Genomic DNA, 26,840 nt, shown 5'->3' with positions numbered 1-26,840 from the left:
AATTTGGGTTTCACCTCTCAAAATCCCAGATGTTTTTTATTTTATGAAATGACATCACATCCTTGAAGTCTGCAACATTGTCACCTTTCAAGTCTAACTCCTCATGATTCTAACAAAACACTCTGAATGAATTTTTCTATTGAAAAAAATTTTAATAAGGAACAAGCTCTTTAAGAAAAGCTTCTATAAAATTCCTTGCAACAAAGTATTTTTCTTTTCACTTCTCTAAGAATCTAAACCATTTTTTGTTTCAATTCACTCACTAAATACACGTGGAAATATGCCACGATATTAAAAAAGTAACATGCAGTTTTAGAGCCATCTAGCTGAGGACCAACGATAAACTGCCAATCAAAGAGCGAAATCTCTGCTGTTGAGGTGTGGGATGCACGGGAAAGATACAATCGGCAGATATAATGCAGCACTAAGCCAACTCCCTGGTTTCCCCTGATGCCTTAAAAAACAAAATAAATAAACAAAATATTCTTAGCGCCCACATATGAAAATACCTCGCAGTTCCGCAGCCACCTCCAAAGTCTGAACTTTTCGTTGGCTCTCATTTTGGCTTCCATTTTTAGCAAGTGAATAATGAGCCGATTTTTGTTTTGTAGAGCCATATCGAGAGGTGTGTCTCCCTTTGAAAAAGAATGAAAGAAAAAGTTCAGTTATATTTTCACTATATTATGAATGCTAAACATTTTATAAAAACTCACCAGAATCATAGCCTCAACACATTTATTGCGAGGGTAGCCAGCTATCATTGTTTATATCTACCTTGTGGTAAACTGAAAACGTATATTGCTTATCTTTATGTTAGTCTACCAATCTTCTAACTGAAGATATAATAAAGGAGAGCAACACCTGGTCATACCTTAACATTTCGGACATCCAGGCTAGCACCAGCTTCCAAAAGTTTATCGACGGCATTAATGTTTCCTGCTGCAACTGCCCAGTGAAGCGGAGTGTTCTGGTGTATTTTATCAACCACATTGAGAGCAGGATTAAACTTTAAAAGAAATCCAGTTGGTTCTGGCCTGTCTCAAAACAATAAAATACCAAGGGGTATTAACAGAAATGATGATTTGAAGGGTAAATGCAAATAATGAAACTTTTAAGCTAATTCACCAATTAACCAATCAGTAAGTATTCCAAACAACTGAGAAACTTCTTTGTGCAGAGTTCTAGGTGCTAATAGGAGAGATCCAAAAAAAAAAAAAGTGACAGTCTGCTATATAGATAATAGAATTATTTTAACACCAATACAGTGGAATAGCTGCTTTTGTTTTTCAAACTTTTACTTTCATCTTGTTCTATTGGTTAACATCTTTTTTAAATCGTAAATTTACCTCTGGCCAATATTAAATGATACGTTACTTATCTATTTAAAGACTAAATGTACAACATTGTAGGTAAGGAGATAAACCAAAAACCAACTTCACATTCTCCTTCCAACTAATTATTAAATAAGTCAGGTATAAATAATGTCCTAAAATATTTGTGTATCTTAGAAAATTATAGACTGGAAGAACAGAATTCAATATTTTTACTTTACCATCAATACCTTCCCTATCTTCATGACCACTCAAGAGATTCTTTTAATAAAACAACATCCTACGTTACTTATTCTATCAAGATCTTTAAACACTATACCCGACTTCAGAGTTATCAGCAAAGACGACAAAATGTTTAACAAAATTCTACCCCAGCCCCACCACTCCACTAACAAAAAAGAAACGGCATTAGAATTAACTCAGTTCCTTGCAGAGAAGTCCTAAGTAAAACCAGAAACAGACATTAAGTACAACAATGGAAACAAACTGTAAAGGGAAAACTGTAGCATGTATTTGAAGAAGAAGAACACTACATGCTGGATTATATGGTGGTCATTAATCACACATGTTTATAAAATAAATACACGGAAAAACTTAAATATGTAAGTACCTGATATGAACATATAAACAGACTCTTTTTACGGATCAGCTACATTAATATTTTCAGAACAGTCAACAATGTCAGAGAACCTTAATATTTACTGTTTTCCAGAAACCAGATTTATCATCTAGATCTCAAATTATAAGGACATTTAAACATGCCATTTTTTCTTAACACAAACTAAGAAATCTAAGTCATGTTAACAAGTATATGCTATGGAATCTCCATCTGTTCAATAAGGAAATTTTTTTATTATTAGTAGCTTTCAAACTTTCCCCCAAAGCTACCAGAAAAGAGAAAATTTACTTCAATGGTGCTTTTCTAACTACAACTACATTAAAAGAGCATATCACAGTCACAGGGTGGAAAATCTTATTTTCTTCCTCAGAATGCAGCATCATCTCACATAGACTGAGATACTTAAAATTATATATATGGAAAAGAAACTGTTGGAAACAAGAATCAAAATGAGGCAACTGAATTAAACTCACCCAAGTACTTTGTGAGCTGCTAACATGAGAGGTGTCTGCCCATTTACATCTGTCATATTCACACTCTGGTCAAAAAGAAGAGTAAATCAGCATAACTAAACACAGTCAAAGTTCTCTTTCTTCTCTTAACAGGAGTATCTCTTTAATACACTCAATACAACCATTGTGACCACAAGAAGGGTTCAAATATCATTTGAATAAAAAAAAGTTCTGCTTCACATCCCTATGGTAAAAATCCACTAATTTCTACAAAAATGTTTTTGTTTTTCCTGAGGAAGATTCACCTTGAGCTATCGTCCGTGCCAGTCTTCCTCTATTTTTTTAGTATGTGGGCCACCAGCACAGCACGGCCGCTAACAGAGCGGTGTAGGTCTGAGCTCAGGAACAGAACCTGGGCTGCTGAAACAGAGTGCACTGAACTTAACCACTAGGCCGCAGGGCTGGCCCTCTACAAAATATTTTTAAAGGGAAAATCTAAATATATGATTTAAAGTATTGTATGATGTGAATGGAAGAGAGCTAAGGGAAAGAGAAAAACGTTGATAATCACCATCAAATAAAACAGACTGCAGCGACCATAGAAATCATCTAGCTCAGACCTTAAGTAACACATTAATGCATACTATCATCCTACACAAAGTCATCCAGGCTCTACTTAAACACTTCCAGTAATGGTAAACTCTTTATCTTTTGAGACAACTCATTGTATTTTTGGACTTATCATATTATGTTCCAAATAGTAAAATATGAAAAATTCTATTTTCTAGAATACAGAAAAAAAAGGAAATCACATCACCATGAGGATATGCCCCTTTAATAAAAGGGGTCCAGGTTTGAGGTGTACAATAAGGGTTCCAACAGAGCCAAAGAGCAAGCTTTAGTTACTAAAGAGTCTCCCGGGCCTTGGAGGAATACAGCGTGGGAAGGAGCCCAAAGAGAAGCAGTAAGGACTCCTCCTCACACCTCTTTCCAAAATGAGACCCAGGAGGTTATAATTATTCTATTTCAATTGGCTAAGTCTGAGAGAAAGTGATTATTTAAAGAGAGTACAATCATTCCAACAGCACTTGTGCAAACATGTTTCCACACGTTACAGGCGAGTCTGCTGATACATAAACGGCTATCAGAAAGCATACCCCAGGCAGTGAAACTCCCATTGCCAATAACCTATAATTTAACCTGTGCCATAAATGGATGCCTCTTAAGGTAAGTCATTTTTCATAGAATTACTTTAGAGAACAATAAGAAGCATACATTCAACTTGGTCTCCCATTTGGACTCAAATAATGAAAGCAAATAACGGGTTAATTTAGCGATGTGACTACCATTTCTACCTTCAACCAGAAGAAAAATACAGGCTTTGAAGCCACATTTTTAAAAAACTCTGCAAATTACTAGGCTCATAAGGAAAACTATTAAAGACTTACAAGTTTCAGAAACATCTATCATACATTACTGAGCTAAATGACCTGTCCTTTTTGCACCAAGGAAGCTGGAAAAGCAGTATTCAACAGCTAGACTTACTGAGGCTAATATCTGAATATGTGGATATCTATAACTTCTACTTTAAAAAATGAGGACACGGGCCGGCCCGGTGGCGCAAGCGGTTAAGTGCGTGCGCTCCGTTGCGGCGGCCCAGGGTTTGCCGGTTTGGATCCCGGGCGCGCACCGACGCACCGCTTGGCAAGCCATGCTGCGGCGGCGTCCCATATAAAGTAGAGGAAGATGGGCACGGATGTTGCCCAGGGCCAGTCATCCTCGGCAAAAAAAGAGGAGGATTGGCAAATGTTAGCACAGGGCTGATCTCCTCACACACACAAAAAAAAGAGGACAGACTACTACTAACCATCTTCCCAACCTCTCAGATCTACAATAGCTGGAGCGTAAGATACATTTCAAAACATACCTGTCCCTTTGCGATGAGATACGCTATAACGGGCATGTGCTGAAATAACACTGCCAGGTGGATGCTGCTGAATCCCTCCCCGTCGAGGAGACTGGGGTCTGCACCACACTGCAGTAATAATATGACCATAGGTAAATGCCCTTGTCTGTAAATAGAGGATAAAAATCATACTGTATCCTGTAGCATGCAGAAAAAGAAACAAGTCCAGGGAGAAACTGATATCCCTAAGATATGAGGGATTTTGACTAGATATAAACAGTATTTCCTAACAGTAAGATTTTTAGACACTGGAGATTGTCTAAACATCTTTTACTTAGATGCTCCAAACTCAGAACCATCTGGACAGCCCTTCTTGAGTGCAGGTGATAAACATAACCTCCCAATCCACCTTAAACCTTACGTTGCTACCAGAGCATGACTAATGCTAAAACTGGAAACTTCAAAACCACTCAACTTCACTGCTGCTAATTAAAAAAAATGATGATGAGCCAGGTATGTGGGAGTATAACACTGACAGACTGCAGGCACACTGCGAGAACATTACTCTTAGAAACTACACATTTTTATACTTGAATATGGTTCACTTTCCATGTAAAGCACTGTTGCTCCAGTAGCTTAAAGGGGAGGAACCAGCCCTAGATTCGTCAAAACTCTTGGCTATGGAGAAAAGACTCAACTCCTTGCCTTAAATGAACAACGATTCACTTTAGTTTCAGGTTCACGCCAACCCCACCAACCACACAGAGTAGAGTTAAAATGAAAGATGAAAAAGTACATATTAACTTCAGCTTCAGACGGTCAACACACAACGGAGAAAGAACTGATTGAGTTTACAGTTCACTGCACTGTCACTTTTATCCATGTGACCAAATAGAAAAGATATTTATTGGATTATAAAAAAGAAAGTATAATACACATATTTCAGTTTGAGCATCATAGTGGAGCCCTAAATTAAACGCAAAAAATATCGTCTCATGGGCCGGCCCCGTGGCTTAGCGGTTAAGTGCGGGTGCTCCGCTGCTGGCGGCCCGGGTTCGGATCCCAGGCGCGCACCGACACACCGCTTCTCCGGCCATGCTGAGGCCGCGTCCCACATACAGCAACTAGAAGACTGTGCAACTATGACATGCAACTGTCTACTGGGGCTTTGGGGAAAAAAAATAAATAAATAAAAATTAAAAAAAAAAATATCGTCTCTGCAAACTCTAAACTGTAATCTTTTTTGAATGAAGGGAGAAAAGAAAAAGAAAGTCTTTCAAATTGTCTTTAACTGCAATTTCCAATGTGGTGGCCACTAGCCCCACATGGCTATTTAAATTTAAATTAGCTAAAATGAAGTAAAATTAAAACTTCAATTCCTTAGTTGCACTAGCCACATTTCACAATTCACATTTCATACTTCACTAGCCACACTGGCTAGTGGCTACTGTAATGGACAGCATAGAAGGGAACGTTTCCGTAATTACAGAAGATTCTGTTGGAAAGTGCTGATCTATAATGTTCAGAAAATGAACTTAAGTCACTTGATTTTGAACAGCAATTTCAGTGTTTATAGAAACCTTTACCTGACAGCCCAGTGAAGAGGAGTTGAATTTAAATCTCCACCCAACTGATCTACCACAGCACCTTTTGAAATATAAAACCTGTTAAAAGCAGACATAAATGAAAATAAGATTTAAAACTTGAAATTCATAATGAGAAAGAAAACATTAATTTTTCTTAGTAACAAATGAGTTGAAAAACAGAAATTATGATAATAATCTTCAAATCTGCAGAAAGATTCACACAACAGCATCAAACAGACCCCTGGTGAAATAATTCTTGGCATGTAAGTAATTACTCCTGCTGTCATGAGCATTCCATAACTCACATACCACACACGTGATAACTACTCCCTGCATATTCTAACTACGATGTTCTCGAAATGGTTTGTGTTCAAAAGGTTTAGGATCACACAGATATTCTACTTAACTTGCAAGAAGAAAGGTCAAATTATGTCACTTTTAAGTTTAAAATTAGAATTATTATGTGGGAATGAATTGTAAAAGTAAGTAGTAAAAAATTAATTCAAAATCCCTTCAGGAAAGTTAGACATTTTGAGTGTTTTGCTTTCTATTTTGGGAGCACAGACTGACGCACTGTACACAGTGAACCTATAAGGTAAAGAGACTTATTTTCTTCTGTGGTTTATAGGAATTCGTCTCATTATTTCAAAGTTGTGCCTCACGTATCATATTCTCTAAACAATACACCAGTTTATTTCCACAGAAAAGGAGTTTTACCTGTGAGTATAATATGTGTTAGAATATTTTAAACTTTAGTATATTTTTATTTTCTTAAACCTCAAGGATTTTAAACACGTATAATACAAAACATATACACATGTATATTTTACATGCTAAGGTATAAAACAAAGAAAGAAACAAAAAAAAAATGGGTAGGCAGTAGTGCTTTAGGAAGGAGAAATATTTTATACAATCCAATACATGCCTACTTAGAAATGTATTCCATACTTAGTTAAAAAAAACTGTCTATTCCTCCTGGCATTATCACAACAGAAAGCATTTCAATGTTTCTTTCTAAAACAGATGAAACTTTCTGTTCTATCCTGAGGAAGTCTGTTATGCTTTTTCTTTTCCAAAAATGTGCACTTTCATTTTCAGGTTCGTTTCCTGAACTTTATTCTTTATGATGGGCCCCCATGGCTTTATCTTAAATTTTCCTTTTTGGGCCAGTGCGAGTCTCTGAGGTCCTCTTCCATGCTATCATAACCGATGGGTGTGACACAAAGTTCCAGATATTCATTTACAATAAAGGATTACAGATGGTTCAACATCCATACTTGCACTTGAAGAAAAAGACAAATGAAGGTGAGGTCTAGAATTATAAATACACACTTAATTAACACACATATATGCCATCTTACTTTACAAGATCCAGCCTGTTGTTAATAGCAGCCCAATGAAGAAGCGACACATTTTCTTTGTCTGGTTGCCTGACATCATATCCTGCTTCCACCAACTCTTTACATCGTTCAAAAATCCCATATCTCAAATGAGAAAAAAAGAGAGGCATAAATGACACCATTAAAATAATTTCAAATAGCAAAATTTCTTGCTTTTACCATGTCTTTATCCAATCTGTCTTTCAGCCAACACAGGAACATGGTAATTAACAAAGATGTACACAAAGAGGACACAGTGTAAAGCCAAAAACAAAAGTAAACCTGGTTTACTAAATTGATAGATTAAGCCATTTGATGGTGAATGTGATTTTCTTAAATAAACTTTAACATTCACATTTGCCCTCCTTCGATAAATTTCAATTGATCTTTCACTATATGCCAGGAATACATGGTGCCAATTCCTGAATCAAACTAAGCCCATGCAACGACCTCACGATAACGGAAAGCAAACCTGGAATGGGATAAACTCAATAATAAAATATGGACATGGTATAGTGAGAGCAGACGAATGATTAGTCCTTTCTAAAGGAGATGAAATATAATAAATGAGCTATATTTTACAGAATAAGAGAGGGCATCTCAGGCAGAGGGAATAGTATGTATAAAAGTCAGAGATGTGAAACGGCATGGATGTTCAGAGAAAGATAAGCAATTCAGCACTGCAGAAGCATAAAGCATAAACGAGGGAACGGCAAGAGATGAGGCTAGAAAAGGCAGGCAAAGATTGCATGGGCCTTCCATGCTATGCTATGAAGTTTAGACTTTATCTATGGTTCAAAGGGAAACCACTAGAGATTTTAAAGAAGAAAATACTCAGACTTTGAGTCTTAAGGATGATCACAGTAGTGGCAGTACGGAAGCTGATTAGAGGAGGGTGAGGCAGAGACTGAGAGAACCGTTTAGAGCCTCTTGCAATAAACACAGATAAATCTCAAGTAAGAGGGGCAACAGGAATGGAAAAGGAAGGATGGACTTGAGAGTTATTTACGAGTTATTTACTGACTATCAGAGCGAAACACAGGAGAGAAATACCTCTTTTTAATGCTATAATAATTTTTTAAATCATTTATTAGCAATATTTCCTTTCAACAGAAACTCTTAAGTCCCAGCAAACCATTCAGCATTTTCTTTGAAACATTTCTATTTAGAGGGACCCATAAGTTTCAACAGGCCCTCAAGGGTCAAAATCAAACCAAATGGCAGAATTGTCTCTGTTTCCCACACTGTTAAATTAAATAATTTCTGCCTGACCAAAATGTGTGCCTTTGCCTATCTGTCTGTCCATCTTTATGGCATTTTTTACAAGATAGAGATACCTGTTTGACAATGCTAAGTGAAAATATTAATAAGAAGGAATTGTTGATAATGATACATATATTTATATCCTCCATCTTTTAAACGTCAACTTCAACATTTTACTGGAAAAGAAATATTCCCTTTATTTGAGAAATATAAGAGTACACGCTAACTAGAATTTTTAGTGGTTTAGAAAATGCATGCACACCCACACACATCCTAGCTCTCTTTTGCCCTTCCCAAATACTACCTAAAGATCCTCCCACAACCACTCGAGTAGGTCCAAGACCTAAAGGAAATTTTAGGAAAGATATAAAATGTGAGTTCTGGGCCGGCCCAGTGTCGTAGTGGTTAAGTGCACGTGCTCTGCTTCGGTGGCCCCAGGTTCGCAGGTTCAGATCCCGGGAGCGCACTGAAGCACCGCTTGTCAAGCCATGCTGTGCCGGCGTCCCATATAAAGTAGAGGAAGATGGGCACGGATGTTAGCCCAGGGTAAATCTTCCTCAAAAAAAAGAGGAGGATTGGCATCAGATGTTAGCTCAGGGCTAATCTTCCTCGCAAAAAATAAAAAAAGAAAAAATAAAATAAAAAATGAAATGTGAGTTTTTACTGAGATTCCCTGTAAATGTAGCCTAATTTCTCACATTTATCATAACAGAGCTTTACTGGTAGCAGAGAAACATTTAAATGTTTCCATTCTAATCAAAGCAAATATTTACCTTAAGAACACTCTCATCTTCACATAATAATACAAACAACATCAAATAATATTCACCTAAAGTAGTGGTTCCTAAGGCCTCTGAAGTTCACATAAATTAGGAATTAGAATACTCAAATAATTGTCAATTATTTTTTAACTAACATAATAATACATTAGTCTACATTAAGCCAAACAGGCCAATTAATCGCTAAATATCTTTGCTTTTGACAGAAATTACATCAAGTTAGTGTGGTAACATTAGTTCTTTTCACGCTGATTAGAAACTCTGATGGGCAGATTTATATTCGTTTACTAAGAAATGCATTACTAATTAATGTAGTCTGATAGGCAATATATTTTAAAATACATTCAATGGCAAGAGGTGGGGTGGATGTTGATAATCAGTAAGATCCACGAGGATGAAAATGTTGGAAATGATTTAACGCAAATATGGAGATCTCAAGAGGAAATTTTCAAAACAAAACTTTCATTTTCAGTGCAAGGAAAACCAACTACCATATGTTTCGAGTGGTGAGAAAATCTATTTCTACTTCACTGCCTTTTTTCTGGTGCACCTAGTATAACAGATAATAGAAAGTAATCAATCAACAAATCTTTAAAAGATCCATAAATGTGTGAGGTGATATTTTTCCATCCCATCTACATATTTAGGTTGTAGTACTTTTTAAAAGACTCAGATTTGTGTTTCAAAGTCTAGTTTTAGTGTCATTTTAAATCATTCATTCACTCGACATTTATTGGGCACCTAATTCAAGACAGGAACTGTGCAAAAGAACTGGGGATAAAAGATGAAAAAGTCATGCTTTTGCAAAGGAGCTTCTCACAATCTAGTGGGAGAGCCTGGTGATAAACAGCTGAGGTGCACTGCACTAAGTGCTCTGACGCCCCTACGGCAAATACCCTAGTGCCGGAGCAGGAAGTAAGGATGGGATCCACTGGAGGGCCATGAACTGCACACGCAGGATTACAATTCAGCAGAACGCAAGGAGAAAACAGTGCACGGGAAGACTTACTGAGTAGCTTTGACAATGTAAACAGTGCACGGGAAGACTTACTGAGTAGCTTTGACAATGTCACAGTTACTAGAGTCCTCTACAAAAGGCAGAGCTTCTCTCGCCTTGGCAAGTTCTTTGTTTCCATGTGCACAGACTCCATGTCGACCAAATCCTGGCGGGTGGGGGCCATGGCTGTGATTCCTGCACTGCGGAGTAAGAGCAATTTGAGAAAGCATAGCAAGAGAATTAACGTCACGCTCAATTACATAACAAAGCATTTGCTACTATCAACAATATCTATGTTATTAATTAGAATTTTTTTTTGTCTTTGAGGTGTATTCTAGGAAAGATTTTCATCTTAATTCTGTTCACTAGAATTAGATGCTTAATATTAGAAAATTCTAAATGACATATTTTGTCACAAAACAAAGGTCATCTGCAAAGGCACAAATGGACCTCGTTACTTGTAGTAGGTGGACGGTGATGGCTACTGACAGAGTAGGAAGGTCACCAGGCCTCTGCTTTGGGGGGTTGTGGCAGACACACTCTGAGGATACCCTCTAATGAATCAAGTTCTTAAATGTGTATAACTGGAGTCCCAGGACAGGAGGGGGAAATATTTTTTTGATATCTGAATAAACAATAGCCAAAAATCTTCCAAATTTGGTGAAAATTATAAGCCCACAGCTTGTAGAAGCTCAACAAGCCCAAGCAGGATAAACCTCAAAATCTTGCGCCAAGGTATATCATAATCAAATCACTAAAAACCAACGATAAAGGGATAACCTTAAGAGCAGCATAAGGAAAAAGAAACATTATTCAAAACAACACAGATAAGAATGAACTCAGACTTCTCATCAGTGAGCGCAAGCCAGAAGACAAAAGCACAACAGTTTTAAGGAGCTGAAAGTAAAAACTGTAAACCTGGAAACACCAGCAAAACATTCTTCAAAAATGGGGGCGAAATAGAAACTGTTTCAGAGAAACAAAAGCTAAGAAAATTCCCAGCAGACTTATACTACAAGAAACGATAAAGGAAGTTCTTCAGGCTAAAGGAAAATAATACCAGATGGAAATCCGAGTCAATACAAAGGAATAAAGAGTGCCAGAAATGCATGGGTAAACATAACAGACTTCTTCTCATTTATTAATTTCTTGGTGATAGTAGAGAAATGGAAGTATACTGCTGTAAGAGATGCTATAACAGTATTTGCAGGTAGACAGTGATAAAGTGTATAGTGTTAGCCTAAGAGTAACTTCTAAATAAAGGAAAGAGGTATAAGTGACAAGCCAATAGCAGAGATACAATAAAATACTTAAAAGATACTCAATTAAAATCTTTTAAAAATTCAGGAAAAGTAGGAAAAAAATGAACAAAGAACAGAGAAGAGAAAGGAAAACATACAAGATGATATATTTACACTGAACCAAATTGATAATTATGCTAAATGCAAATATTTAAAAAAAAACAATGAAAGACATTGTTAGATTGGATTTTAAAAAACTACAACTATATGCTGTCTACAAGAAAACCATTTTAAATATAAAAACATACATAGGTTAAAAGTAAAAGGACAGAAAAAGGTATGCTGTGCAAAAACAGTAAGCATAAGGAACGTAGTGGCTATGTTAATATAAGATAAAGTAGACATCAGCACAAGAAATCCTACCAGAAATGAAGAGGGACATTTCATAATATTAAAGAGGCCAATTCATCAAGCAGACATAACAACCTTAAATGTGTATGCACCCAAAAGGAACTTGAAAATTCATGAAGCAAAAACTGATGGAACTGAAAAGATAAACAGAAAGATTCACAATTATAGTTGGATATTTCAACATTTCTTTCAGTAACTGATAGAACGAGTAAACAGAAAACCACACTGGATAGAGAAAAGGATAGGAATCAGAAAGGGACAGAGAAGACTTAAAGAACACTATCCACCAACTTGATCCAATTGACATTTTCATAAAACTTTACCCAACGAGAACAGAATATTCTTTTCACGTGCATACGGAATACTCATCAAAATAGACGATATATTGGGCCATTAAATAAGTCTCAACAAACTTAAATGGATTGAATTCATACAGAGCATGTTCTCCGACCAGAATGGAATTAAATTAGAAATCAATAACCAAAGGATATGTGGAAAATTCTCAAATATTTGGACACTAAACAACACATTTCTAAATAACCCACAGGTCACAGAAGAAAACAAAGAAAAACTAGGAAATACTTTGAATTGAATGAAAATGAAAATGTAATGTATCAAAATGTGTAGGATGCCACCTAAGCAGTGTTTAGAGTCGATTTTTAGCTTAAATGTTTACAATGGGAAAAAAGAAGAGTTTAAAACAAATGATCTAAGTTTTCACCTTAAGAATCTAGAGTAAGAAAATTAAACCCAGAACATCACTGAAACCAAAAGCTGGTTATTTGGAAAGAATAAATCAATAAAATCGATAAACCTCTAGTCAGACTGATAAGAAAAAGGATGTCAATGACAAATAGATTTTAAAAGAGGGACATCACTACAAGATTCTACAAACATTAAAAGCATAAGAGAATATTGTGAACATCTTTATGTCCCAATTCAACAACCTAGAGGAAATGCACAAATACCTCTAAAGACACAAGTTATCAAAATGAATTTAAAAAGAAACAAGTAGCACTTTATTAAAGAAATTGAATTCATAATTAAAAACATTCCCATTAAATAAACATACCAAAACTACTCCAGGCCCACATAACTTATAACTTAACTGGTGAACTGTATCAAAATACTTAAGGAAGAAATGATACCAATTCCTTCAGAAAATAGAGGGAATGCTTCCCAGCTCCTTTTAGGAAGCAGCATTATCCCGATACTAAAAACCAACAGACATTACAAGTAAAGAAAACTATAGACCCAGTATCCTTCATGAACATAGATGCAAAGATCCTAAATAAAATATAAGCAAATTGCATTCAGTAATACACAAAAAGGACAGTATACATTATTACCAGGTTTAAACATTTCAAAATAAATCAATACAATTCACAATATTAACAGAAAAAAGGAAAAAAAATATATATATATATATATACTCATTTCAGTAGAATAAAGCATTTGACAAAATTCAACACCCATGCATGATAAAACTCTTGGCACACTAGGGAAACATGGGGAGTTGCTCAATCTGATAAAGAGCATTTATAAGAAATCTACAGCCACCACACACTTAATGGTAAAAGACTGAATGCTTTAACTCTCAAGACTGAAAACAAAGCAAGGATGCCCACTATCCCCACTTATAATCAACAATGTACTGAAGTCCTAGACAGAGTAACAGCGTAAGAAAAAGAAATAAAATGTATACAGATCAGGGAAGAAGCAAATTCATCATTATTTGCAGGGAACATGATCATTTACAAAGAAAATCCTAAGGAGTCTTTTAAAAAATCTATAATAGCATCAAAAACACTCAAAATGTTTTTATGCTGCATCCAGTATTTTTAGTTGCATTCAAATGGGAAGTTCACATCAAATACCTAGCAAACGACTCTTAGAAATCAAAACCAGCTTATTACTTTATAATCCCATCTTGTTCTTTACCATAAAGTTGTTACCCAGCTTTCACCAACCTTCTTCACCAGACCTGTCACGCAACAACTTTTCACTGTTGGAAAAAAAATCATTCTCAAAGAATGAAAACACATTAATAGAAAATTGAAGATATTTGAAACAATGTGCCTAAGTCAATTCTCCAGGAGATCCAAAAAAGGTTTAAGAAATTACAGTTTTACTGAAATAAGTCCATAACCCCTGAATGGGTTACTCTGAAGAGGCAAATGCCTTCTTTAAAAAAGTTAACTTGGGGCCTGTCCAGTGGTGTAGTGGTTAAGCTTGCGTGCTCCGCTTCGGCAGCCTGGGGTTCATAGGTTGGGATCCCACGTGTGGACTTACACACCGCTCAATAAGCCATGCTGTGGCAACATACCACATACAAAATAGAGGAAGACTGGCACAGATGTTAGCTAAGGGCCAATCTTCCTCACTAAAAAAATTTTAAAAATAAATAAATGTTAACTTACAGTAACACTGATTTTTTTGGTATAGAGTTCTATGAATTTTAACATATGTATAGAGTCACATAATCACCACCACAATCAGGATACAGAACAGTTCCAAAACCTCAAAACACTTCCTTGGGATATCCTTTGTAGTTATACCCCACCTCTACCCCATCTCCTGGCACCATTGATATGTTCTTTGTCACTAGTTTTATCTTTCCCAGAATGTCATAAAATGGAATTATACAGCATATAACCTTCTAAGACTGGTTTCTTTCACTCAGTATAATGCTTTTGAGATTCATCCAAGTTGTTGCATGTTATTAATAGTTCCTTCCTTGCTGTATAGTATTCCATTATATGAATGTATCAGTTTATCCATTTAAACAACCCATGTGGGTTGTTTCCAGCTTTTGACAATTATAAATAGAGCAGCTATAAACATTCACGTACAAGCTTTTGTGTGAACATGTGTTCTCGCTTCTTTAAGAGTGAGACTGCTTGATGTGCCATTGTGATTTATAATAAGAAATACATATTTAGTCTTCAACTCTGTTTCAGGCACAGAGCTCCTAAAACTCTTGGAATTTCCTAAGTGATGAGAGCTATAAAGATGTCTTGTTATGTTAATGACACGACTTTTGGAAAGCACAGAAAGATGAGGGCTGCTTGCCAAGAGAACCAACTACTCGATTAAAGGGCTGGAACTTTCAGTCCCACTCCCCTGACCTCCGGGGAGCTGAGAGGGGCCGGAGGTCGAATCAATCAATGGCCAATGATTTAATCAATCATGCCCATGTAATGGAGCCTCCACAAAAACCCAAAAGGACAGGGTTCGAAGAGTTTCCAGATTGGTGAAGACGCAGAGATTTGGGGAGCATGGCACGCTCGGAGAGAGCATGGAGGCTCTGCGCCCTTTCCCCATACCTTGCCCTATGCATCTCTTCATCTGGCTGTTCCTGAGTTATATCCTTTCATAATAAACTGGTCATCTAGTGAGTAAACTGTTTCCTGAGTTCTGTGAGATGCTCTAGTAAATTAATGGAACCCAAGGAGGGGGTCGTGGGAACCTCTGATTTATAGCCAGTAGGTCAGACGCATGGTGGTCTAGTGGTTAAGATTCAGCGCCCACAGCCCAGGTTCATTTCCCAGTCAAAGAACCACACCATCCGTCTATTGATTGTCATACTGTGGTGGCTGCGTGTTGCTGTGATGCTGAAAGCTATGCCACTGGTATTTCAAATACTAGCAGGGTCACCCATGGTGGACAGCTTTCAGCAGAGCTTCCAGACCAAGAAAGATTAGGAAGAAGGACCTGGCCACCCTCTTCCAAAAACACTGCCCATGAAAGCCCTATGAAGAGCAGCAGAACATTGTCTGATATAGCACTGGAAGGTAAGAGTATGGCGCAAAAAGACTCGGCAGGGTTCTGCTCTGCTGTACATACGATCACTAGGAGTCGGAATCGACTCGACAGCACTAACTACAGAAAGCTCAGAAGCACAGGTGACAACTTGGACTTGAGACTGGCACCCGAAGTGGAGGGCAGTCTTGTGACACTGAGCCCTTAACCTGTGGGATCTGATGCTATCTCTGGGTAGACAGTGTCAGAATCAAGTTGAGTTGTAGGACACCCAGCTGGTGTCAAAGAATTGCTTGGTGGTGTGGGAAAAACTCCTCCCCACATGGTAATCAGAATCAGAATTGTTACTTGACCATTAGGTAAGTATATGTTCAATTTATAAGAAACTGCCAAATGATTTTCCAGAGTGGCTGCACCACTTTGCATTGCCACAAGCAACTTATGAGAGTTCCAACTGCTCTGCATCCTCCCCAGCTCTTGGTACTGTCAGTATAGTAGATGCGTAGCAGGATCTCATCACAGCTTAATTTTCATACCCCTAAAGGCTAAAGAGATCGAGCATCTTCTCATGTGCTTATTTGCCATCTGTGTATCTTCTTCGGTGTCTGCTCACGTCTTTTACCCATTTTTTAATTGGGCTGTTTGTTTTCTTACTGTTAGGTATTGAGAGTTCTTTATATTATATATTCTAGATACAAGTCCTCTGTCAGATATGTAGTTTGCAAATATTTTCTTCCAATCTGTAGTTTATCTTCCCATTTTTTTTCTTTTTTTTTTTAATTGATGTTTTAATAGTTTTTAACATTGTGAAATTTTGGGTTGTACATTTTTGTCTGTCCATCACCATATATATGTCTCCCTTCACCCCTTGTGCCCACCCCCCACTCCCATAGCCCCTGGTAACCAGAATACAGTTTTCTCTGTCCATGTGTTGGTTTATATTCCACATATGAGTGAGGCCATACAGTGTTTGTCTTTCTCTTTCTGGCTTACTTCACTTAACATAATACCCTCCAGGCCCATCCATGTTGTTGCAAATGGGACAATTTTGTCTTTTTTTATGGCTGAGTAGTATTCCATTGTATATATATACCACATTTTCTTGATCCAATCGTCAGTCGAGGGACACTTGGGTTGCTTCCACTTCTTGGCTATGGTGAATAATGCTGCAATGAACATAGGGGTGCATAAGCCTCTTTGGATTGTTGATTTCAGGTTCGTTGGATAGACTGCCAGTAGTGGGATGGCTGGATCATAGCGCATCTCTTATTTTTAATTCTTTGAGGAATCTCCATACTGTTTTCCATAGAGGCTGCACCAGTTTGCATTCCCACCAGCTGTGTATAAGGGTTCCTGTTTCTCCACATCCTCTTCAACATTTGTTGTTTTTTGTCTTGGTGATTATAGCCATTCTAACAGGCATGAGGTGATATCTTAGTGTTGTTTTGATTTGCATTTCCCTGATGATTAGTGATGTTGAACATCTTTTCATGTGCCTATTGGCCATCTGTATATCTTCTTTGGAGAAGGGTCTGTTCATTTCCTCTGCCCATTTTTTGATCGGGTTGTTTTTTTGTTGTTCAGTTGTGTGAGTTCTTTATATATTATGGAGATCAACCCCTTGTCAGATGTATGTTTTGCAAATATTCTCTCCCAGCTGGTGGGTTGTCTGTTCATCTTGATTCTGGTTTCGTTTGTCTTGTAGAAGCTCTTTAATCTGATAAAGTCCCACTTGTTTATTTTTTCTTTAGTTTCCCTAATCTGGGTAGGAATCCGAAAAGATTCCTTTATGACCAACGTCAAATAGTGTGTTGCCTATATTTTCTTCTACGAGTTTTATAGTTTCAGGTCTCACCTTCAGGTCTTTGATCCATTTTGAGTTAATTTTTGTGAATGGCAATAGCAGATGGTCCACTTTCATTCTTTTGCACGTGGCTGTCCAGTTTTCCCAACACCATTTATTGAAGAGACTTTCCTTTCTCCATTGTATGTTCTTAGCTCCTTTGTCAAAAATTAGCTGTCCGTATATGTGTGGTTTTATTTCTGGGCTTTCAATTCTGTTCCACTGATCTGTGTGTCTGTTTTTGTACCAGTACCATGCTGTTTTGATTACTATTGCTTTGTAGTATGTTTTGAAGTCAGGGATTGTGATGCCTCCTGCTTTGTTCTTTTTTCTTAGGATTGCTTTAGCTATGTGGGATCTTTTGTTGCCCCATATGAACTGTAGTATTCTTTTTTCTATTTCCGTGAAGAATGTCATTGGGATTCTGATTGGGATTGCATTGAATCTGTAGATTGCTTTAGGTAATATAGACATTTTAACTATGTTTATTCTTCCAATCCACGTGCATGGGATATCTTTCCATTTCTTTACGTCATCATAGATTTCTTTCAATAATGTCTTGTTGTTCTCATTGTATAGGTCTTTCACCTCCTTGGTAAGATTTATTCCTAGGTATTTTATTCCTTTTGATGCAATTGTAAATGGTATTATCCTTTTGAGCTCTCTGTTAGTTCGTTATTATCATACAGAAATGCAACTGATTTTTGTAGATTGATTTTGTACCCTGCAACTTTGCTGTAGTTGTTGATTATTTCTAATAGTTTTCCAACGGATTCTTTAGGGGTTTCTATATATAAAATCATGGCATCTGCAAATAGTGAGAGTTTCACTTCTTCGTTACCTATTTGGATTCCTTTTATTCCTTTTTCTTGCCAAAACCTCTGGCCAAAACCTCCAGTACTATGTTGAACAGGAGTGGTGAGAGTGGGCAGCCCTGCCTCGTTCCTGTTCTCAGAGGAATGGCTTTCAGTCTTTCCCCACTGAGTATGATGTTGGCTGTGGGTTTGTCATAAATAGCCTTTATTATGTTGAGGTACTTTCCTTCTATTCCCATTTTGTTGAGAGTTTTTATCATAAATGGATGTTGTATCTTGTCAAATACCTTCTCTGCGTCTATTGACACAACCATGTGGTTTTTATTCTTTGTTTTGTTGATGTGATGTATCATGTTGATTGATTTGCGGATGTTGAACCATCCCTGCGTCCCTGGTATAAATCCCACTTGATCATGGTGTATGATCATTTTAACGTATTGCTGTATTTGGTTTGCCAATGTTTTGTTGAGGATTTTTGCATCTACGTTCATCAGCGATATTCGCCTGTAATTTTCCTTCTTTGTATTGTCTTTGTCTGGCTTTGGTATCAAGGTGATGTTGGCCTCGTAGAATAATTTAGGAAGTGTTCCACCTTCCTCTATTTTTTGGAATAGTTTGAGAAGGATGGGTATTAAATCTTCTTTGAATGTTTGGCAAAATTCACTGGAGAAGCCATCTGGTCCTGGACTTTTATTTTTTGGGAGGTTTTTGATTACTGTTTCAATTTCTTTACTTCTGATTGGTCTATTCAGATTCTCCATTTCTTCTTGGTTCAAAAAGTTTTGGGAGGTTGTGGAGTCTAAGAATTTATCCATTTCTTCTTTCCATTTCTTAAAAGTCTCTTTCACAAAGCGAAAGTTTTTAATTTTGCTGAAGTCCAATTTATTAGTTTTTTTCTTTTACGGATCGCCCTTTTGGTGTCACTTCTAAGAACTACTCTCTTGGGACCACAGTTCCTCTGTTCAATGAGGAAGTTCTCCTCCCTCAGAGTTTCAGGTGCCTGTGCTGCCAGGAGACCTCTTTCCTGCTCCTTGAGCCTGACCTAGCACTCCTGGAGTGTTCTTGTCTACAGTGATGCTCCCCTCCAGGCTTGGGAGGGAGCACAGGGAGCAACCCAGACGGATTGAAGGTAAATTAGCTCCTGGTTCAGGGGTTTTTTGCATTCTGGTCTTCCTCTCAAATCTACCTGCTACCACCTACTTTTCAGAATCCTTAAATAGCTGCTACTTGCATTCTGCCCAGTTTAGTCAGTGGAACACACAGGGTGGAACGTGCCTACTCCATCTTACCCAGAACCAGAACCACAAATGCTCTTGTGAACAGGTAAGTTCTGATTTATCTGGTAAATCAACCTCACTACCTGACACTCTTATTTTACATACACTTAACACTCACATACAGCTAAAAGTAAAGACAGGTAGATTAAAACATAAATAAGAACATTACTTTAGGATTCTTTTCATCATGTCACAGTAATTAGAATCATATCCAATTGGAAGAAGAGAAGAGGTGAGGAAAAAGAGCTGAATTATACTCAGAATTTCTGGGTGTCAAAAAGTAGCAGATGTAACAAAAAGTACAGCTAAGATTGAAAGAAATTAGTCTACTTTTAATTAAACAATTTTTTACCGGAATTTTAAAATTATAAAACGATTCATATTCATTTTAAAGATCTAGCAATACAGAAGTGAATAAAGGGTGAACAATCGGGACTCTTTCCCCTCCAACCCAGCACCACCAGAGATACTATTAACAGTTTAGTGTATCCTACCTCATTATGTATACATACTTTCACGTATATAACATCACACAGTATACATACATATAAGTTTTTATCCTTGTCTTCTTCTTTAACAAAACAACCAGATCAAGTTCTATAATTATTTGTCAACTTGCTCATCTCACCTAACAATACATCATGTACAGCCCTGCAGGTCAGTAATACTGGGATATTATTCCAGTGTACAGACCTAGCATAATGTATTCAACCCACTTCCCTATCCTTAGAGATGCAGGTTGATTTCAGCCTTCATTTCTATAAAAACAACCCTATAATTAACATTCTGTACGTTCTATAGCATTGATTCCCCAAAGTAGGACGGCTGGGTCAAAAAAACATGCATTTTAAACATAGATACTGACCAATTACCTTTCCCAATGCACACCCCCAACAGCAAGTGAGTGTTCTTTTTCCCTACAAACCTCCCCAGAACTGAATATTACCAATCTTTTTACACTCTTGCCAATCTGATGGCTAAAAAATGGCATCTTGTTTTTCATTTTCATGCCCCTAGTTGTAATGAATCTGAGGGGTTTTTTTGTTTCATGCTTATTGGCTCTCCATATTTTCTCTTTTATGGAGTTCCTCTTCGTAGTCTACTATTTTTCTAGTGGATTGTGTATCTGTCTCCATTTGTATGTTCGGAAGACTAACTCTTTGTTTATATAGAGATTTTACATCACAGAAAATTGACTCATTCTACAGACACAAATTTGTTGTCTCTCATAATGCCTTAAGGACAATCAGCCTTATTTTTCACATACAAAGTTGAGGAGGATCTCACGTTTCAACGTAAAGAATATCCACAATTAAGAGCATTCATTTATTCAGCAATACTATGTATTTATGATGCACCAAGCATTATGTTAGAGGCACAGAAGACACGGGTGTCTATCCTCCAGGAGGTGAAGTCTATTAGGGCAGATAAGTCAGAGACAGACTAAAGCGACAATGGAAAGCAGTGTGTGATTAAATGGCAAAATGGGCAGTAAAGACTAGAGAACATGAGGTACCTTCTGTTCATGCCCTCGTTTTTTGCCTAATTCCAGATCAGAGTAAAACCTAAATATGATTATATAAACTCAAAGCCTGTTTTCAAAGTCAACAGTCTCCAAAGCGAGGCAAGTGCACTCAAGGCCACATATGCAGTGACCCATTAGGTAACTGGAGAAAATGTTAAAACTTCTATTATAATGACTTTTATCTTTTTTTTAAAAAAAGGGGGAAAATCACAAAAATTTACAAATTTGGCTTCTTTAAGCATTACTAATTTTCAGCACTGGCAGCCCCACTTGATCTGTATGTCAAGCAGGTCACTCCTTACAGCCTGTTTACAAGGTAACCTCGGGGCAGAGTAAAAGTTCCACAACCCAGAGGGGCTGACGGAGGGACCTTCAGCATATTACAGTATACATCAGGTTACATAATTTTCAAGTTACAATATCTAATTTTAACTAACTTACCCCTCCCAAAGTGAGCAAGTGGGTTAAACTGATTCCTACAAAGAAGCCTGAACTGAGAATAATAAGAGCATAGTACAAGCAAACAAGAAAAGGGCAGAGCTGACACTGCCATTCACAGCAGGTGCTCTTCATTAGTCACATGAGGTAAAAAACAAAGACAATCTAACCCAACCGAAAAAAAAGCCAGCCTCCCTCCAAAAAAATTCAGAATTATCAAAAGGGCTGATTTGAAGCAAATTGATATCTACTATCTTTAATTCAAAGTCTTACCACGTGTACATATTGACCTATTGATTAATGAATGTGATTTAGAAATATACTGTCAATTCTTACAATAACATGCCCCATGACAATATGAATTTGGTGAGTGGCTCCTGTCCCCACCCCTCATGTACATCAATCAGAGGGGAGTTGAACTTCTGGCGTCCTAGCCAACCACATGACACAGAATCATCCCCATCAATGCGTAAGTTAGAATGATCAATTGCCAACAAGTGACAGCAAACTGCAGGCAGGCCCTGGACGATGCTGACTGTGCGGCTGGAGCCCTGAGCTCCCAGGCCGCTTGCAGTGCAGGCTCCATCCACCATTCCATTAATCTCCCAGTACAAGACATTTTACAAAAATGAAAACTTTGGATCCTACTTTTCACATTACGGTGGGGTTTTACTCTAGAGGTGCAAGCTCAAAATTGTTTTACTGAGAGGAATGCATGATCAGAAAAGCTCAGAGACCACAGCTCTAAGTGATCTCCTTTACTCTAGACATTGCCCCCTTCCAAAATTTTACCAGAAGAGCTACATAAGGTGAGAAAGGAGATGACCTGCTTTGGAGGAGGTAACTTTGACTGGAGACAGTCACATAAAGATGTTTAAGGAAAACAACCCATTCCCATCACAAAGACTAAAGCCAACTTTATGTCATGATACTAACTCCTTCTTAGAAATTACTCTCTAGCTATCAAAAAAATTTTAAGTATTCTCTAGTCGTTTCATTTTTACCATGCTAAAATATAAACTCCTTGAGAACAAGGCCAAAGTTACACATTTCATGCTGGCTGTATGATGGTGGCTAATCATCTACATACACTATCTTTGGCTTCAGTTCCAGTTCATTTGTAAAATGAAAGGAGCAGGTCAATATAGCTATCAAGTTCCTTCCAATTCTACGTTGTATGGTTCTAAGAGGAGCTATTACAATGCTCATTATTGCCATGTACACTGGTAGAGACTTCATAGCATAAACAAACATCCTTTATGGCAACGGAAGCTTAACTGCTACATAGCTGCCTACAACGTTAAGGTAACAGAATAGACTAAGCAAATTCTCATGACACCAGCAAACTCGTAAGAGTTTTCATTAATCATTCATTCATGGAAATGTAAAGAACACCTACTACGTACCAATCACTGTACCAGGTAATTAGGGATAAAAGATGAATAAGACACGATTCCTGCTACAATCCATTCATTCATTCATTAGATATTTACTGAATGCCTAGACACAGGCATATGGCAATGAACACAACAGACAAGATCCCAAAAAGGGAGGAAAGGGGGATAGCAAGAAAGAAACATCAGCTAGATATGTATCTAGCTGAATACTCTCCTCCACAGGGGAAAAAAGTAGAACAAGATATCATGAAAATTATGTAAGAGAGATATGAATGCAACTGTGGTAATTTTTACAACAAAACCCCCAAATTCTTTGATACTTGTTCATCAAGAGGAGTGAGTCTATGTCCCTCCCTCTCAAATCTGAGCTCTCTGACTGCTTCACTAAGATAATACCGCAGAAGTGAGGCCACCAGTTTGCAGGCCCAGGCCTTAGAAACTGGCAGCTTCCTCTTTCTGTCTCTTGAGACGCTCACTCTTGGAACCCAACCACCATGCTGTGCAGAGGCCCAGGCCACATGGAGGTACTCCTGCTGAAAGTCAGCATCAACTGCCAGACGTGTGCATGAAGACACCACCAGATGACACCAGTCCCAGCTATCGAGTCATCCCAGCTTACAAGTCTTTCTAGAAGAGGCTCCAGACATGGTGGAGCAGAAACAAACCATCTTGCTATGTCCTATCCAAATTCCTGACACACAGTCCAAGAGCATGACAATGGTTGGTTTACATCACTATGTTGTGGGGTGGTTTGTTACACAGCAATAGATAACTGGAACATATTTAAGATATAAGGGATCATATCTCTCACATAGAGATATCATGAATCAAATTATTTTTCTAAATACTGAATAAGTACTGTTGAAGTTACAGTGGATATTAATTTAAGAGAAAACCACGATCTAGAAAATCATACTCAAACTCTGATGAGGATCACTATCCTGCCAGGCTATCAAATAAAACAAAAAGAAACAGAGAGATCTGACAGACAGCCATTAAAATTTCTCACAACATTAACAGAAGTATCAGAGTTAAGTTTCCAAGTTCATTCACTGGATGATTATTTACAGAGTACCCACCAGTGCTAGGCACTGTTCTAGACACTAGGCAGACAGCAGTGAACATCACAGATAAAAATCACCATCCTAGCAGAACTCACATCCAGCGGAGGGAAGGAGACAACCAACAGGACAAAGAAGTTTGTTAAATGGTATTAAATGCCGAGGAGAAATATAAAGCAGGGAAGGAGGCTAGGGAATGTTGCTGGTAGTGGTGATGATGGGGAGGGTTTGCCACACTGAGGTGACATTTGTCAAGACCTTAAAGAGGTGGGGGAATAAGCCATGTGGGTGTATGAAGAAAGAGCATTCCAGACAGAGCGAATAGTAAGTACACAGGCCTTGAGGCCAGCATGGCTGGTGTTGATTGAGCAAGAAAGGAGTAAAAAATGCGGTCAGAGAGGAAATTGGGGGCCAGATGGTATGGGCAAATTCCGGCAAGAACCCATCAGCGCTGAAGTTGGAATCAGGAGAACTAAATTCACCCAGAGCAGGAAGGTTTTTGTCTGCTCTGGTCACTGATTTGTCTCCAGCACCTATGACAATAAGGAATGAAGTCCCGACTCTGTCTCTTAGCAACTATTTGATTTTTAACAAACGACTCCAATTTTTTGAGCCTCAGCTCTAATCTCTAAACTGGAATAATAATCCCTCCCCACCTTACGAGGTCACAGTGATGATCAAGAATGGGGAAGCATTTTGCAAACTGTCTAGCACCATATATAGGGAAGATCTTTACATTATTATTGGAAAACTTAACAGCAATTATTACTAACAACAACAGTGATCTCTCTACTTTGCCCTATTAATTTCAATCGCTGAATCACTCTCCCTCTATCTGTCATGGAACTGGGGCAGAGCCATCTTCCCTACAGCAGGAGGAAGTGAACTTTAAGCACTTGAAGGTCTTTGTAAATGAGTGGCAGTAATTAAGATAAGATAATTACTCCTACCATTTTTTCCTTGAGACTCTGAGAAAAAAACCAAGACACAGTTTCCATGTGAAGATTCTACACCCTTTTATAAAATCCAGTCTGCCTGCAAACCATTTTTTTCTGTCAAAATGCAGGAACACCTAATAACACCTGATAACTTCCCCACATGTCTGAGAGCTGAAAGAAGGGAGGGAAAGGGGGGGCATGAGAAACACTCCCAAGATTGGAAAGGCTTTTTTATAGAGGCCAACTAATCCAATCATCTCCTACTGCCTGAATCTCACTAGGAACAGAAAATCTACCTAACTCCCCTCAGACTGGAGACAGCTTGTTTTCTCCTCTGTAAATGCGGATAATATCACCTTCTTAAGGATGCTTCAATTCTGGAATAAAAGCAATGCATATACAAAAGCATCTGGCATACGCTAAGCACTCACTAAATGTTGGCTGAATCTGGATAGTCTTCATTTATTCAACAAATATAAGGCGAACAGCGACACTATGCCAGTCTACTCTAGGCACTGGGAAAGAGCCATAAGCAAACGGACAAAATTCCTGTTCTCTTGGAGCTAAGGTGTACCCCCTGTAACTCCCCGCACTGGCTCGTTCTGGTCTGGAACTACATCTGGCTCCTGGAAACACCTCCTCCAAACAATAGAGTCCTTCGGGATTCTGCAGATGGCTATCACGTACCTCCCTTTCCACCCGCTTTCTCCAGCCTAAACAGCCTCAATCCTTTCAAGGAGTAAGCAAGGATGTGGAACAAGACTAAAACAGGGCTGAGTGGGGAGGAGGCGGGTGCCCAGGCGCCCAGACAGAAATCAACAGAACCTCCCAGATTCCAGGCCAAGGTCAAGATGGGTTGGTCCAACTCAGGTGTGTCACCTGACACCTCTCCCAAGAACGGCCGCCCTCCTCTCCCACGCCCCACGCGTCCCTGCCGAGCACCGGGGTGCCGGCCACGGGGGGCGCCCTGCCCCCCGTGGATGGAGATGCAGGGCCGGCAGGGCTGTCCTCGCCTTCCTTCCCGGTCGCCTCGGAGAGAATCCCAGCACCATTCTCGATGTTTCCAGTGTTCCCCTCCCAGGCCCCTCCGCCCGCGGAGGCTCCCCCGGGAGCCGCCTGACACCCACGCCCTGCCTCTCCCCGCAGCTCCGGGCCCCCAGGACGGCCAGCGCCCGGCCGCACTCACCTGCGAGTCCAGCCCCGGCCCCTCCATCTCCCCCGCGGCGGCGGCGACGCTGCAAAGTGGCTGCCGCAGCCCGCTCGCCAGCCCGCCTGGAGCAGCTCCGCGCCCACTTCCTGCCCGCGGCCCCGCCTCCGCCGCGGCCCCGCCTCGCGCCCTGCGCCGTCAATCGGCCTCGGGAGAGCCAATCCCTGCCCTCCCCTCGGCTGGGGGCGGGGCTTTCTCGCTCCAGGATGGCTAGTGGGGAACCGCGAGCCGGAGGCCCCGCCCCCGGCCCGCCCCCGCCGGACTCTTCCAGCCCCCGGTCAAGGATGTGCGCTGCTCGCCCAGGTGGGTGTGACCCTGTCCTTCAAGCGTCAGACTGCCCCCGTACAGGTCTAGGTTCAGGCTGTTATTCCAGCGTCAATCACCATCTACTGAGAGCAAATCCGGACTTGGCTACTTAATAGCTAGATGACTTTGCAAAAGTCTCTTACTTTACCTCAGTTTCCTCATCTGTGAAAATGGGGGAAATAAGGGTACCTGCTTCACAGAATTGTCAGGATGATTAAATGAGAAAAAGCACGCAAAGCCCCTCAGCCAACGTTTTACATATAATAAGGAATCGACAAATGTTAACTATTAAAAACATTTGCCACTC

At 38.9% G+C, this 26,840-nt stretch overlaps 1 protein-coding gene across 3 annotated transcripts in view; it reads right to left on the bottom strand.

Annotated features, from left to right (window-relative positions):
- The window catches only part of ZDHHC13 (zinc finger DHHC-type palmitoyltransferase 13), a 56,965-nt gene extending 30,665 nt beyond the window's left edge, over positions 1-26,300 (bottom strand). Inside the window, exons 1-8 of one of the 3 annotated variants that reach the window (XM_058546120.1) lie at positions 26,207-26,300; positions 10,367-10,512; positions 7,256-7,378; positions 5,895-5,972; positions 4,330-4,474; positions 2,424-2,488; positions 872-1,034; positions 510-635 (exon numbers count right to left, since the gene is read on the bottom strand). In XM_058546120.1, coding sequence (XP_058402103.1) covers positions 510-635; positions 872-1,034; positions 2,424-2,488; positions 4,330-4,474; positions 5,895-5,972; positions 7,256-7,378; positions 10,367-10,512; positions 26,207-26,233 — 873 coding nt within the window. In that variant the 5' untranslated portion in view covers positions 26,234-26,300. Of the gene's footprint in view, positions 1-509; positions 636-871; positions 1,035-2,423; positions 2,489-4,329; positions 4,475-5,894; positions 5,973-7,255; positions 7,379-10,324; positions 10,339-10,366; positions 10,513-26,206 lie in introns of those variants that run through there. The other 2 variants (XM_058546121.1, XM_058546122.1) reach the window with 2 other exon arrangements.
- Positions 26,301-26,840: the final 540 nt, after the last annotated feature.

This window comes from Diceros bicornis, chromosome 7, assembly GCF_020826845.1.
Source record: "Diceros bicornis minor isolate mBicDic1 chromosome 7, mDicBic1.mat.cur, whole genome shotgun sequence".
Classification (NCBI taxonomy): domain Eukaryota; kingdom Metazoa; phylum Chordata; class Mammalia; order Perissodactyla; family Rhinocerotidae; genus Diceros; species Diceros bicornis.
Note: the sequence above shows the minus strand (reverse complement) of the source record. Positions and strands in the feature narration are given on the sequence as shown.